The sequence below is a fragment of the Oncorhynchus tshawytscha genome, linkage group LG12 (genome assembly GCF_018296145.1).
Source record: "Oncorhynchus tshawytscha isolate Ot180627B linkage group LG12, Otsh_v2.0, whole genome shotgun sequence".
Classification (NCBI taxonomy): Eukaryota; Metazoa; Chordata; class Actinopteri; order Salmoniformes; family Salmonidae; genus Oncorhynchus; species Oncorhynchus tshawytscha.
In genome coordinates, this window is record NC_056440.1 from 68,844,845 (window position 1) to 68,860,927 (window position 16,083).

General features: G+C 41.4%; 1 protein-coding gene across 6 annotated transcripts in view; it reads left to right on the forward strand.

Annotated features, from left to right (window-relative positions):
- Positions 1 to 8,540: 8,540 nt before the first annotated feature.
- Positions 8,541 to 16,083, forward strand: part of LOC112249280 (pleckstrin homology domain-containing family A member 7) — a 152,088-nt gene continuing 144,545 nt past the window's right edge. For 3 of the 6 annotated variants that reach the window (XM_042330989.1, XM_042330990.1, XM_042330992.1), the window contains exons 1-3: positions 8,542 to 9,050; positions 9,157 to 9,233; positions 9,347 to 9,404. In XM_042330989.1, coding sequence (XP_042186923.1) covers positions 8,968 to 9,050; positions 9,157 to 9,233; positions 9,347 to 9,404 — 218 coding nt within the window. In that variant the 5' untranslated portion in view covers positions 8,542 to 8,967. Of the gene's footprint in view, positions 9,051 to 9,156; positions 9,234 to 9,346; positions 9,405 to 16,083 lie in introns of all 6 variants that reach the window. The other 3 variants (XM_042330987.1, XM_042330988.1, XM_042330991.1) reach the window with 2 other exon arrangements.

Sequence of the window (16,083 nt, forward strand, 5' to 3'; positions counted from 1 at the left end):
TGGAATGAGAAAGGCAGATTGTCAGGAGAGTTGTCCAAGGACTCTATAACTGTGGTCCCATGGGATCGGAGAGCTGTCAACCTCTTATCGCTGGCCCTCTCCCTCAGCAGCCTTGCTTTGAATGCCTAATGCAGCGTTTATGTGCTAGAGGGAAGTAGGAAACGCAGAAATATCCAACTTGCTAACTGGTTGTAGTTATACACGTGCCACATTCAATGGACATTTCAGAGTTTCCTAGTTCAGACTAGCATGTGAACACGGTATAACGTCACCACTCAGAGTTCCTGTCACTCATCAGCAACAATAAGTTATTCTTTATGTTCCATTGACATTTACAAAAGTTATTTTCAAATGCTTATTTTTGTGTGTTATACTGATGCAATAAAATTAACATTAGCATGATATTTGGCTCACCTAACTTCACCTATTGTTTGCAGAGTCAACAATGAAGACAGATCACCACCACTACGGAAACATGACCTCAATATGCCAGCCTCCATAATTTTCTTCAACTTTTGGCTCAGTTTGTTTTAATTTTAAATTTGATTTAAAATGTATTTAACTAGGCAAGTCAGTTAAGAACAAATTCTTATTTACAATAACGGCCTGGCAAAAGGCCTCCTGTGGGAACGGGGGCTGGGATTAAAGATAAAAATATAGGACAAAACACACATCACGACAAGAGAGACACCACAACACTACATAAAGAGAGATCTAAGACAACAACATAGCATGGCAGCAACACACAACACAGCATGGTAGCAACACAACATGACAACAACATGGTAGCAGCACAAAACTTGGCACAAACATTATCGGGCACAGACAACAGCACAAAGGAAAGAAGGTAGAGACAACAATATATCACGCAAAGCAGTGATCATCAAGGCAGGTTTTCAAAAAGAGCTCATTTGATGTATAATATCTGTAGTCAATGGAGAAGAAGCATGTTTGATTTCACACCATCATTCCAGAGGAACAGTACATCAAACCAATGGGGGACAGGCCAGCAAAGCCTCCTCCATAGGGATTCAATGATCAAATATTTATATTGCAGTGGGATGTTTGATGCTTTCTGCTCCCTGGGAGTGTACTCTGGGTTGTTTTAGTCCAGGAAGGAAGGAGATTGATAACCTTTACCTAACAGGAAGCCCACGAGGATATGGAGAGTTATTTCTCTTCTTTTAGTCCTTTTAAAAATGTATTGGACCAGGAGACTGTGTTCAGTAAGAACATTTTTAGATAAAACACTGCATTGGTAATAAAAAAAGCCTGATGGCAGTACTATTTTTTATTTAACTAGGCAAGTCAGTGAAAAACTCATTCTTATTTACAATGACAGCCTAGGAACAGTGGGTTAACTGCCTTGTTCAGGGCAGAACAACAGATTTTTATCTTGTCAGCTCAGGAATTCGATCTAGCAACCTTTATGGTTACTAGTCCAACGCTCTAACCACTAGGCTACCTGCCACCCCATATATATTGAGATGTAATCCACTCAATCTGAATCATGAGGAATACGTGAATTCAAATGGCTATAGTAAAAATAAAGGTTGTCATAAATACATTGGAAAGAGGCCAGACATTATATGTTGTCTTCCTTTTTTGATGTCCAGTGATACAGCTCTTTTCCCTCTTTACTTATGGAGATGTAGCCTCCTCTACTCTGTACTGTGACTTTGAGCTTTGCCTCACACCCCAAGTCAAATTTATGGGCAGCATCAGGAAATTGGGCAGGTCTGTTTGATGCAGCGTAAGCATTATTGTAATGTGTCATGGTTGGGAAGGCTCTCTGTCCTTAAGGCCTGCAGCTGCAGTGAGAGAGACGTGAAGCTAACAGATCCACAGCTAAACCAGCTTTGTGTGTACATGCCACACACACACATTGTCACATATACACACACACACACACAGAGATTGAGTCGGATTGTAGATGCATCATTAATTCACTTACTACCATTTAACATATTGTCAGCCATACCACACAATAAAGCTGGCTATGTATAGCCTTTCTCTGATGACAACAATGGCCACCTGAGCAGTTGCTTCTTTTTATGTGAACTTGCCCTGCTCTTGAGAGAGGTCCTGCCATGTCAGTGTATTCTTGTTACTGGGAAGTCTCTCACTCAGAGAAACCTGATAGCTGCTGGACCTGGGGTGTGAGGACTGTGAGGACAATGTAAGGCATGGGATAATAGTCCCATTACAGCACAGCCAGATACATATTTTAGGAAATTTCTGTCCGTATCCAATTTTGACAGTGCAGCTTCAGGCAATATTTACCGTTAAAGAAATACAGATTTACATAGCCTATACCGATGTAGACGTAATTTGATCACTCTTTTGTTGTTGTGAATCTTTCTGTAACCTCTTTCAACATCTATCCAAAATATTAGTCCATAGCCATGGGAAGTAAGGGTGCTGATGAGTCAAAATTGCAATTTTAATTAAATAAATAAAAAATGAGCGGAGAAAAATAATTGTCACTGATCTTACTGTGTGCGTCGTGGGGTGAGCTTCCTGTTTGAAGCTCACCCCACAATTAAGTGATGTGATTCTGATCATGTGATTTCTCTGTAGGCTTGCACATTTTGGGGAATATTCAGAGGTGAAAACTTTCCATGGGAATTAATATTAATACCATTTAAATGTAGATGTTTTTTTTGCAGCGGATATATTTACCATACCATATGGAGACAAACCTTTTACCTTATCATAAGTAGACAATTGTAAATGATTAAATCCTTCCAATACAAATAAAACAAACAATTTAGTTATGAATCAAACTTTAATTAAATGAGTTAACTCTTCACATGGGATGATTTCACTGAACAACAAAAGAAAGGGAATATTGAATGATCCATCGCATCTCCCAAAAACGTTTTCAACATACATCTAAAATTATAGTTTTGAAACTAAAGCTTTGGTTGTCTTCCTCTCAGGCTTCCATGTCTTCTCCCTGGACCTCCTCAATGTCTAGCTCTTGAACATCAGACTCTGAGGCATCATCTTCACTGTCACTTTCCAACCTTGTTGAGAATGGCTCGTTGTCAGGCTCAAAAAGCCACACATTTGCCGGGATGGCCATCAATTTTTAAACCTTTGTATTGGTCAGCCTGTTGCGTTCTTTGGTGTGTGTGTTCCCAAACAAGGACCAGTTGCGCTCCGACGCGGCTGATGTTGGTGGGATTTGGAGGATGATGGAGGCAACAGGGGAAAGAGCCTCAGATCCACAAAGTCCCTTCCACCAGGTGGCTGATGAGATATTTTTGGCACGTCTGCCATATTGCATCTCCATCCCAAAGCCCTTGCTTGCAAGTGTACGTCGCCAGACTGCCAAGAAACGTGCCCTCAACCAGGCCAAGGTGGCGAGCCACAGTAGTGATGACACCATAGAACTTGTTGATCTCTGCACCAGACAGGATGCTCTTGCCAGCATACTTGGGGTCCAACATGTACGCTGTGGCATGTATGGGCTTCAGGCAGAAGTCTTCACGCTTTTTGATGCATTTCAGAACTGCAGTTTCCTCTGCTTGGATCAACAGTGAAGTGAGCAGGGCAGTACGGATTTCTTCTCTTACATCTGCAAGCAGAGTCTGAACATCAGACCGGATGGCACTGTCTCCCTCAATCCGTACAATGGCTACTGCTATAGGTTTCAGGAGTTTCAGGCTGCTTACCATTCTCTCCCAAAATACATCATCCAGGAGCATCCTCTTGATGGGGCTATCCATTTCAGCAGACTATGATACGGCCATTTCATGGAGAGACTTCCCCACAAAGAGACTGTCAAACATGATGACAACACCACCCCAACGGGTGTTGCTGGGCAGCTTCAATGTGGTTCTCTTATTCTTCTCACTTTGCTTGGTGAGGTAGATTGCTGCTATAACTTGATGACCCTTCACATACCTAAACATTTCCTTGGCTCACTTGTAAGAGTGTATCCTTGAGGAGCAGATTCAACGCATGAGCAGCACAGCCAATGGGTGTGATGTGATTGCATTGTCTGTCACCAGTGCAAATACCTTCTGTGGTCCAAGGTCATTGATGACTGTCTTCAGCTCATCTGCAATGTAGAGACTGGTGTGTCTGTGCTCTTGTAGAACACTGGTTGAGGAGTGGAGATGATGTAGTTAATTATTCCTTGCCCACGAACATTCAACCACCCATCATTGATGATTGCAATACAGTCTGCTTTCCCTATGATTTGCTTGGCCTTCACTTGAACTCTGTTGAACTCTGCATCCAGCAAATTGGTAGATAAAGCATGTCTGGTTGGAGGGGTGTATACTGGGTGAAGAACATTCAGAAATCTCTTCCAATACACATTGCCTGTGAGCATCAGAGGTGAACCAGTTGCATACACAGCTCGAGCAAGACATTCATCAGCATTTCTGTTTCCAGGAGGACCATGAGCTGTTGCTATCGATAAGGTGTCTGATTCATCATTTTCAACTCGAATAGAGGTAAAAATACTTTTGTCAGAGGTTGCTTGTTGTGAGCGCTGAGGGAACTTTATGCACTTGGCCAGATGATTCTGCATCTTTGTTGCATTCTTCACATATGATTAGACACAGCATTTGCAAATGTACACAGCTTTTCCTTCTACATTAGCTGCAGTGAAATATTTCCACACATCAGATAGTGCCCGTGGCATTTTCCTGTAAAGATTAGGAAGAAATTAGTTTAAAAAAATAAAATTCCATGTACAGATAAATAGTTAAGGAGTTAGATTAAACAACTGCTTTGTAAGATAAAATGTTTTAAAATGAAACATGTATGGAAACAGGTGAATTAACACTCTTCAGTTAGCAGGCTCAAGCAAGCTAAAACCCACATGGTAGCAAAAACTAACTAGCAGAAATTGTTAACAAGTTAGACATGATTTAAACACACTTTTGCTGTAGGCTACTATTTACTAGTTAACAAAAAATAATGTATGTCGTATAAAATATATTCACCCCATCCAGTACTGTAATCAAAATTGACCAAAAAGCATGTAGTCCATGGCTCAGACAGTGTAGTAGTGTGGGCTCAATAGCATCTCATTGATGTGCCAGATCTTGAGAATCAACTGTACATGTGATGGAAGAGTCCACTGCACATGTGATGGAAGAATGCACTGTGCATGCAGAGAGTTGCAATTCCATTGAATTGGGGATAGTTTAACCAAAGACCTAGAATTGCCATGTGAATCTCACAAAAAAGGTTCACTGTTATAAGCTAACTTATTTGATGAATTTAAGCAAAGATTCCCCAAATTCCAGGGCTTAACTTCCCAAGGAAAATTTCCAGAAATTTACCGGAAAGTTTCCAACCCTTTGCAACACTATTTCTCTGCAAAGGCATAGTAACAATAGTTTTGATTTTATCTTGTCAGACCAATAAATAAACGTCAGGATTAAGCTGTTCCAGTTTATATGATGTCCCACTTATTCCGAATTCACCCGATTTGAGTTTAAAATGCTTCTAAAGTTAGTCATTTCCACTTTGATATTTCAGACTTGATTTGTCCTAACGAAAAATGTATGAACCTCTACAAAAATGTCCATAAATTATAATCCACATAATTCACATTTCCTGATGTATGTAGAAAACTGGCTCAAATTAAGATCCTGCATCTGTACATTTAATCTGTTAGATCGAGAGACTAATTTTGCAGACCATGTTGGATAGTTTGTGCTATGTATTTTGCACCACACTAGAAGGAAGCACAATCTTATCATGTGCCTGTCACACCCTGACCTTAGTGAGCCTTTTTATATTTCTATTTGGTTAGGTCGGGGTGTGATTTGGGTGGGCAATCTAGTTTTCCTATTTCTTTGTTTGGTCTGGTATGGTTCCAAATCAGAGTCTATCGTTGTCTCTGATTGGGGATCATACTTAGGCAGCCTTTTTTCCCCCTTTAGTTTGTGGGATCTTGATTTTGTATAGATGCTGTGTAGCCTGCAGAATTGTACATTTGTTTTGTATTTTGTTTTTTCGGTGTTCATTTTTAATAAAGTAAGATGTTCGCCTGCCACGCTGCACCTTGGTCTAATTCATCCGACGAACGTGACAGTGTCCAGTGTTATAAATTAACAGCGCAAACTTTGTATAAGTTATAATGCCCTAGCTGTATTTATGGCCAATTTATATGTACATATGCCGCGTTCACGTGCTGGTTGTAACTAGGAAACGTACTACTTGCTAACTGGTTGAAAGCGGTACGCAGAAGAATCATACCCATCAGATTTGTCCTGTTGTTTCTCTGTAGTAGCCACCTAGCAATTTTATGAAGTTGGCTTTAACTAGCACAGATAGGTTCCCAATCTCTCAACCCTGTAACTAGCTACCAAGAAGCCATTTCAGGCTATCAAGTTAGAGATTGTCTAAATATCTTAGCTGGCATGTCTGCTGGCATGTCTGCTGGCAAGGTTTCTAGACTTTAGAAAAGCAAGCAATAACAATGTACTGAATAAGACACATTCCTTTCAATCTTTTACACAGATTTTAGCAGAGATGCAAATTAGCAGGTTTCTTAAATTTTCTTTTTTGTCATAAGTCAGGATGATACAGACAGCTCAAGAAGTATGCATAGATATGCAGAAAAATATACATGACAGATTTAAGTATAATGATTATGGCTCTAAATTGCAGGAAAATGCTGTTTCAGGTGTTTGAAAAATGCCCCCCCCCTCTGGACCACCCCCAAGACTTCTTCACTTACTTTGTGCCTCAGATTTTTGGGGTGCATGACACCCCTGGCAGCAAGTCTATACTACAACCAATTAGCAAGTCAGAAATTAATTTCGGACTACCACGTGAAAGTGGCACAAATGTTCCATAACCTTACAGGTAACTGCCAAAATAAAGGAAACTCTTGACTAAATGAGGGACACAAAGTATATTAAAAGCATTACTTTCACACATATATGTGGTTTCTGAGTAAATTAAGCAACTAACTTCATGCTTAGGGTCATGTATAAAAATGTTGCCCATTATTTTGGCTACTCATGGTTGGAAGAAGAGATCTCAGTGACTTTAGAAAAGTAAAAAGTTTAGAAAAGTATATAGACCTTTTACTCAGTACTTTGTTGAAGCACCTTTGGCAGCGATTACAGCCTTGAGTCTTCTTGGGTAGGACGCTACAAGTTTGGCACACCTGTATTTAGGAGGTCTCTCCCGTTTTTCTCTGCAGATCCTCTCAAGCTCTGTCAGGATGAATTGGGAGCTTTGCTGCGCAGCTATTTTCAGCCATCTCCAGAAATGTTAGATCAGGTTCAAGTCCAGGCTCTGGCTGGCCCACTCAAGTACATTCAGAGACTTGTCCCAAAGCCACTGCTGCCTTGTCTGTGTACTTAGGGTTGTTGTCATGTTGGAAGGTGAAACTTCATCCCAGTCGGAGGTCCTGAGCGCTCTGGAGAAGGTTTTCATCAAGCATCTCTCTGTACTTTGCTCTGTTCATCCTTCCCTCAATCCTGACTAGTCTCCCAGTCCCTGCCGCTGAAAAACATACCCACAGCATGATGCTGCCACCACCATGCTTCACCGTAGCGATGGTGCCAGGTTTCCTCCAGACGTGAAGCTTGGCATTCAGGCAAAAGAGTTCAATCTTGGTTTCATCAGACCAGAGAATCTTGTTCTTCATGGTCATAAGGTGCCTTTTGGCAAACTCCAAGTGGGTTGTCATGTACCTTTTACTGAGGAGTGGCTTCTGTCTGGCCACTCTACCATAAAGGCCTGATTGGCGAAGTGCTGCAAAGACGGTTGTCTTTCTGGAAGGTTCTCCCACCTCCCCAGGGCAGCCAGCTCTAGGAAGAGTATTGGTGGTTCCAAACTTCTTCCATTTAAGAATGATGGAGGCCATTGTGTACTTGGGGACCTTCAATGCTGCATTTTTTGTTAGTCTTCCCCAGATCTGTCTTGGAGCTCTACGGACAATTCCTTTTGACCTCATGGCTTGGTTTTTGCTCTGACATGCACTGTCTACTGTGGGACCTTATATAGACAGGTGTGTTGCTTTCCAAATTATGTCCAATCAAGTTGTAGAAACATCTCAAGGATGGTCAATGGAAACAGGATGCACCTGAGCTCAATTTCGAGAATCATAGCAAATGGTATGAACACTTATGTAAATAAGACATTTATGTTTTTAATTCTTAACAATGGAGCATAATGCTTTGTCATTATGGAATATTATGTGTAGATTTATGAGTGGAAAAAATAATTTAATCAATTTTAGAATAAGGCTGCAACGTAACAAATTGTGGGAAAAAAAATCGATTGGTGTGAATACTGTATGGGAGATTATGAACCTGAGCATCCCCCACCATAAACAAAAAAATAAATAATGGAATATCGCATCCATCCAAACACATCTATGCTAAGGCGCATTGAAGCCGTACTGGCGGCTCGTGGTGGACCAACGCCCTATTTAGACACTATATGTTGGTGTTGTCTTTATTTTGCCAGCTACCTGTATGTTCCACAGGCCATAGGTTTAAAGGCTATCTTAGATTCATCAGGAAATGCTATATAATTTGTAGTTTAGGCTACTGTGGGTGACGTCACTACTGCAGGAAAAATCGTTCAGTTGAGTTTTGGAATTTACGTGTGATGGACTTGTTTAGGAATGTTAATCTTCTCAAATAACACGGTGTTAATGCTGAAATCTTTTCAACGCATTCCTTATGTGTAATTACTGTAGCTGCACCCCATAACAATACTGCGCTTGATTGAACTGAATTGGAGAACCATGTTTTACGCACCGCATTTGATTCAACCACAGCCAACCACGCACGCTTTGGTATGTCTACCCCCCTTTTCGTCGGCTAAAAGTGGCACAAAGACGCGCTGGCTTTAGGACTTTTTACAAGTTTGGTCTTCCCCTTTAAAAGTATACAGCCCTAGCGGTGATCATTGGACTGAAAACTCTGCGGAGGGGATTAGAGCATGTAATAGCTTGAACAAGAAGCCGGGATCATGGCGGCACCGCTCGGGCGGGACACTCTACCTGACCACTGGTCCTATGGAGTTTATCGAGATGGTAGGGTCTTCTTCATCAGGTGAGCATGCACTGTGATGATTTAACTTTAAGTTTTACTGATGAAACGGGTTAATTGCGCAGTTATTCACGTTATCCTCGTCCAGTAACAGGTGTCTTTCTTTCAGTGATAAAACTCACAGCACTACTTGGCTCCATCCTCGTACGAGTGAACCTGTCAACTCTGGACACATGATACGATCAGGTACGCGCAGGAATTAATAATACGATATTTCATGACTGCAGTACACATTGTGCTTTAGCCTACCGCTTCTAGATATGTATAGATTCACGCAGCCCATTGTATTCATGTTTTAGATTTACCACTGGGATGGGAAGAAGGATTCTCGGACGAGGGGGCCAGCTACTTCATTGAGTGAGTGCAGTTTTATGTTGTTAATGTATGGGAGGTGCGTGACTCCAATAACGTCCGATTCGAGCTCAAATAGCTCATAGCTGTAGGAGTATTGTTGTGTCGGTAGCACGCTTGAAGGCATGCAGTCTTTTAAATGCATCAATTGCAGCGGGTTGAGCAATGATGACGTTGCAATGCAAACCATCACTTTCTTTCTCACGGTTACACATAAAAATACCCCAGGTGTTCATGGATACAATGTTGCACTAGGACAGAACGTATTGGTTTGTTGATTAGGTTTTCTGAATGTCACAGAAATTCAGAGAGAGCCTATTGCTCCTGACGAGCCCTTCATGAGACCACTATTAGGCTACAGGCTGAACGATAACATGCTGTATAGCATAGCATAGCCTACAACTTTACTCAGGGATTTCTGCTATGTTAGGCTATTCAGGCTTTATATGATACACTATCTTGCAATGTCATTGCCAACAGTGGCGGTCAGAGCCGTTTAAGAGTTTTTCCCCATGATCTTGGCCTTATTTTATTACAGCAAATTGGATGACTGTCATTCATATTTCATTCACCCAGTTCAATGTAACAGCAATAGGTTTAGGCTACTACATGATACTAAAATTTTCCCTATACTCATCATGAGGTTGCTACAACCTAGCCTATGAATTGCACACAGGTCAAGAGACAAATGAGGTGACAGACAGTGACATTCAATACAGCCTTGCACACTCTTGCTTGCTGATATAGGGTGTAATCATTAGTCCAAAAGTTGCAAACTAGAGTTTCTGTTGGACAAATTCAGGTATGTTTATCCCTGTTTTGTTCAGTTTGCTTCCGTTTTAAGATTTCTTTTTTCAACAGAATAGGTGGAATGAATACACACACCCCTGACCATGCGTTAACACAGTTCACTTACATAGCAGGCACATTGTAATCATTCTAGCATCTATGCACTCTCTTCTCACCTCTTCCCTTTGCTTCTGGACTTCAATGCACAGCACATCAAGCCAAACCTCTACACACAGCAACATCATTGTCACATATTAGCTAAAGTAACGTCATAGTCAGCATAGCTAATTGAACTGACACGTTAGTAAACCCACTACAATAATACAGTAACGTTAGTGTACAGTCAGTAAGCAGTTACACCGGCCGGCCCCGCTGGAATTAAATTAGTAAAACCAAAAGCTTACCTTGACTTGGAAGAGTTCCATGTGTTGGATAGTCAAAGCCAGATAGCTAACATAGCATCCCTCTGTTTGAGCAGGGTGTTCCAGTAGGCTAAACTAGCTAGCTAAGTAACTTTAAGTGAAACTGAAAGTGAAAAAATATTAAAATGAAAATCTCCTCTCTATTTCTCTCTTGCTTCTCTTTCATTTTGGAATAAGTTATTTTGTTCAAAACTGTTCAACTACTGTCTTTATCTCTCTGAGTCAACTACTCACCACATTTTATACACTGCAGTACTAGCTAGCTGTAGCCTATGCTTTCGGTACTAGATTAATTATCTAATCCTTTGATTGGGTGGACAACATGTCAGATCATGCTGCAAGAGCTCTGATAGGTTGGAGGACGTCTTTCGGAGTTGTCATAATTTCTATGGAAGGGGGTGAGAACCATGAGCCTCCTAGGTTTTGTATTGAAGTCAATGTACCCAGAGGAGGATGGAAGCTAGCTGTCCTCCGGCTACAGCATGGTTCTACTGGAGACCTTCTTTGCAAAATAGTGTGTTTTAATCAATTATTTGGTGACATGATTATATTTATATTTTTAAATGTTTTACCATTTTTATTTTTATGTCCTCCCCTTTTTCCTTTGAGGAGCCTCCACTGATTGCCAACCACTAATTGTATTTTTCAGGACCATTTTATTATGATTTATTAAGTCATTTATCTATAGTTTTGTAAAATCATAGACTGCTGTCTTTACACTTTTAGCCTAACCTATGCATCAGTAGCCTATGCTTACTTTAGGTTTCAGACAGAAATTACCCAGGCCTATTATAAACCAGCACCTTGAAATGCATTTCCTGTTATTTTGACAGCAATCCCCAAAGGTGAGATGAATGAAAAAAATTATTGTGTTTGACCAACGTAACCTAATCCTATATTGTTTGGAGTAAGGTCATGTTTGCTTATCTTCAGGATCTGTAGCTAGATAATATCCTACTTTTAATTTACTTTCTTACTATTTAGAGCATCTGTGTTTGAGGAAGAGAGAGGACTGAACACACACATGATGCTGCTTTACGACACACACACACACACACACACACTGATGTGATGTAATTTCCCATCTATCCCATGGATACGCCTTCATGGAGTGTTTGAACATGTATGGTTCAGTTTTGCATCACAATATATTGTGATTTGATTACAGACATCATAATAGGTTGACAGGCTATATTGATGCTCTGTTGAAGTTCTCATGCCAATTAACTCTTGCTTTCTGCCCACATCATTTAGAAAATAAAGGGCAATGCCAAGCAGGACTGAAAGAAATCTATTGAAATTCAGCTCACGCCCTCCAATACGCAAGACCTCTACTCTCTCCATTAGCTGTGTGTGTTTGTGTGTGTGTGTGTGTGGCTGAGGAAGGGGCAGGAGAGGGGCTTGTGTGTCTGTGACCTAATGGTGACAGAGATGTATAGTATGATTACAGTCTTGAGGCAGTGAGAACAGGATCCCGAAAGTCACACTTTCTCTATACAGAAAATGATTATGGCTCCCAAAAACCAATCCACCATATCTACCAGAGCATTCTGTCAGTCTTTACCTTTCTCTTGGCTACTAACAGGCTGTGCTATATTTGTATAAGTAACATTAAACCACTCACTCTCTCTACAGTATTTTATTTGTTTACCCAGACACTCAGTAGAGAGCCATTTGCATTATCTAGCTGGGTATTTCCTTCTGCAGTGTTTCACATCATGATTGTTGATGGGAATCAATTCTGTAGCAGATGGGTTCCTGGAAAAGGGAGATACACACAGAGCAGATAACAGACCACCCTGAAAACGAACTGATTAAGTTAACAATGACAACTGACAAGTCTACTTTTCCTAGCCACGTGCTTATACATCTGCATTGCTTGTTGTTTGGGGTTTTAGACTGGGTTTCTGTATAGCACTTTGTGACATCTGCTGATGTGTAAATACATCTGATTGATTGATACTGTAAAGCAAGTGTAGACATAGAATGCATGAGCAGTGGTCCCTCATTGTGAACCAATGGAAGGAGGACTCCTCCCACCATTGGTTGTTTCTGGTGGGTAGCAAGTCATTCACAGAGTTATTAAACCCAGAGGCGCAACATCGCGGGACTTCCGGGAACACTTGTGAAACAGACCAAACGGACCACGCCGGGGTTTGAGAAGGGAAAAATGCTTCCTTCGTTGTTAATTTTCTCAAAATCTAGCAGCACAACCTAGATTCGAGCCAATGTCATCAGTAGTTAGACAAATTGACACATTTTCTTTTTTTTGTGTCAAAAACGACTTTATATCGAAGGAGTGGCTTTGATTTGACCTCCTGCACATGCAGAGTTTGGCGCAAAATGACTGTTAGACCCGAAGACGTTTTTCTACGCATGAGCTTAGCTAGCCAATTTCTATTGGAGAAGCAGTTTTAGCCTTCATACTTTACTGTCTTTGAATCAGTGTTTTCCATTAGCACCGGCTGTCAGCTTATTAGCCAGTTAGACTCATTTTCAGCCGCCTACATTTTCCACTTCATTTTAACTAGGCTACTTGTCATTTAACAGTTTAAATTCGCTAGTCCGTCGAGCCCTCTCCCGCTAGAATGAACGATATGCATCTTCTAGCGATCTATTGAAAGGATAGGTGCCTGTCAGTCAGAAAGCAAGCAATAATGGGGAAACGTAGCAGAGAGGAAGAGGCGAAGGGAGAGGTTTCCCTGTCACCAAAATCTGTCCAAAACAAGCCCAATGCATGTCTGTGGGCTTATTTTGGACCTAAGCTTGTCGCCTGTCTTCCCGCCTTTGGGACAACTACTCCCATTGTTAGGGTGGAGACATGAGCATCTCCTCATATAGATCTCTGGTTGCGGTCAAATTTCTTACAGAGAGGAATGATGCTTGTGAATTTGCAAGTATTCAGACCTCTTTTCCACATTTTGATACGTTATAGCCTTATTCTAAAATTGATAAAATTATTTATTTCCTTCATCAATCTACACACAATACCCCATAAAGACAAATCAAGAACAGGTTTTTAGAAATGTTTGCAAATGTATAAAAACAAAAAAACATAACTTATTTACTAAATACCTAATATTTAGACCCTTTGCCATGAGACTCAAAATTTAGCTCAGGTGCATCCTTTTTCCATTGATCATCCTTGAGATGTTTCTACAACTTGATTGGAGTCCACCTGTGGTAAATTCAATTGATTGGACTTGATTTGGAAAGGCACACACCTGTCTATATAACTTCCCACAGTTGTCAGAACAAAAACCAAGCCATGAGGTTGACGGAATTGTCCGTAGAGCTCCAAGACAGAATTGTGTCTAGGCACAGATCTGGGGAAGGGTTTGAAAAATTGTCTGCAGCATTGAAGGTCCCCAAGAACACAGTGGCCTCCATCATTCTTAAATGGAAGGAGTTTGGAACCCCCAAGACTCTTCCTAGAGCTGGCCGGCCAGGCCAAACTGAGCAATCGGGGGAGAAGGGCCTTGGTCAGGGAGGTGACCAAGAACCCGATGGTCACTCTGACAGAGTTCCAGAGTTCCCCTTTGGCAATGGGAGAACCTTCCAGAAGGACAACCATCTCTGCAGCACTCCACCAATCAGGCCTTTATGGTAGAGCGGCCAGACGGAAGCCACTCCTCAGTAAAAAGCAAATGACAGCCCGCTTGGAGTTTGCCAAAAGGCACCTTAAGGACTCTGACCAACTTCACATCTGGAGGAAACCTGGCACCATCCCTATGGTGAAGTATGGTGGTGATAGTATCATGCTGTGGGTATGTTTTTCAGCGGCAGGGACTGGGAGACAAGTCCGGATCAAGGCAAAGATGAACAGAGCAAAGTACAGCGAGATCCTTGATGAAATCCTGCTCCTGAGCGTTCAGGACCACAGACTGGGGCGAAGGTTCACCTTCCAACAGGACAATGACCCTAAACACACAGCCAAGACAATGCAAGAGTGGCTTCGGAAAACAAATCTCTGAATGTCCTTGAGTGGGCCAGCCAGAGCCCGGACTTGAACCCGATCAAACATCTCTGGAGAGACCTGAAAATAGCTGTACAGCGATGCTCCCCATACAACTTGACAGATCTTGAGAAGATCTGCAAAATGAGAGAAACTCTCCAAATACCGGTGTGCCATGCTTACCCCTGTGTGTGTGTGTGTGTGTGTGTTGCGTGAGTCTAGCCATTAGCGATGATGTTAATGAAAACAGTCTTCTGGTAGATGGAAAGGCTTTCCCAAAAAACATTAAATGTTAACTGCAAAGTAGCATATTCTTTCCTGGCAGAATGATATCATAATTATTTTTATCGATCCGATGGGTATTTGTTTTGCAAACTCATCACTTTTGCTACAAACGCAGCTAAACAACAACCTCTTGCTAGGTGCACACTTTAATTAAAGGGTAATTACACCCTAACATCCTCAAAAGTGGTCTCCTGATGTGGTTTAAACATTGTTGTGAATTTCGAACTCCAATTAATTTAAATAAAATAATAAAACGTGGACAAACAACCTTTTTAAAAATGTATTTACTCTATTTTTGTTTTAATAGAATATATAATTTGATCAACTAGGCCTAGCCCTAGACTGTCATGTCTGCACCCGCTCCGCCTCTCTGGTGGTCGAGGCCGCCAAGCTGCTCATCATTATGTACATCTGTCACCATCGTTACGCGCACCAGCGCTTCATCGGACTCACCTGGACAGCATCATTTCATTGATTGCCTCCGCTATATCTGTCACTTCCTCCGTTTCATCACCCAGGCCACAAAAATAGAGCTCTTTTGGCAAAAAATGTTGAGCGTCTGGCTGGCTACTTTTTCTATTTGTCTGGCCACTCTATGTACTTTTGGAAAACACTGGTAACTCTGTCCACAGTCATGCCTCTTTTAGTTTGTCTCACTTGCCCCAATCAGAGAGCCTGCCATAAAGTGCTTTGTACTGCTATGGTTGTATTCTTGTTTGTTGAATGTAGGAAATTATTGGGAGCAAACAGTCTGTTCCAAGCGGCACACAGCACAAACATGAGCCTCAGTATAACACTATTGTGCTAATATTGTTAATATCTCCTGACTCAAAGCAGTTGTAATAACTAATTAATAGTGTTCTGTGGTTGCAGACAGATGCTTTCTAGTGCTTAGCAACACTGGTGTGGATGGGTGGGTGCCCATTCAAGTCTGGTGTGTTCCTCAGTAGTCTCAGACAGACTTAGACTGGTGGGACCGTGGGAGTATAACTCATTCAGCACAGCACACACCTACCTGTATGTAAGGCACTGATATCCATGTCCTCCCACCTGCCAACTAAACAGCCCAGTGCAAGATCATATCATACATTGTCTGTGCCGCTGTCTTGCTCCCTATGTTGCATTGGAAATGTGTTGCTCTGAGATGGAGGACTCGTAACACAGACAATTCAACGCACCTTATGTAAACACTATAGAAATGACTGAGGCAGGAAGCTGGCATTCAGACATGTGA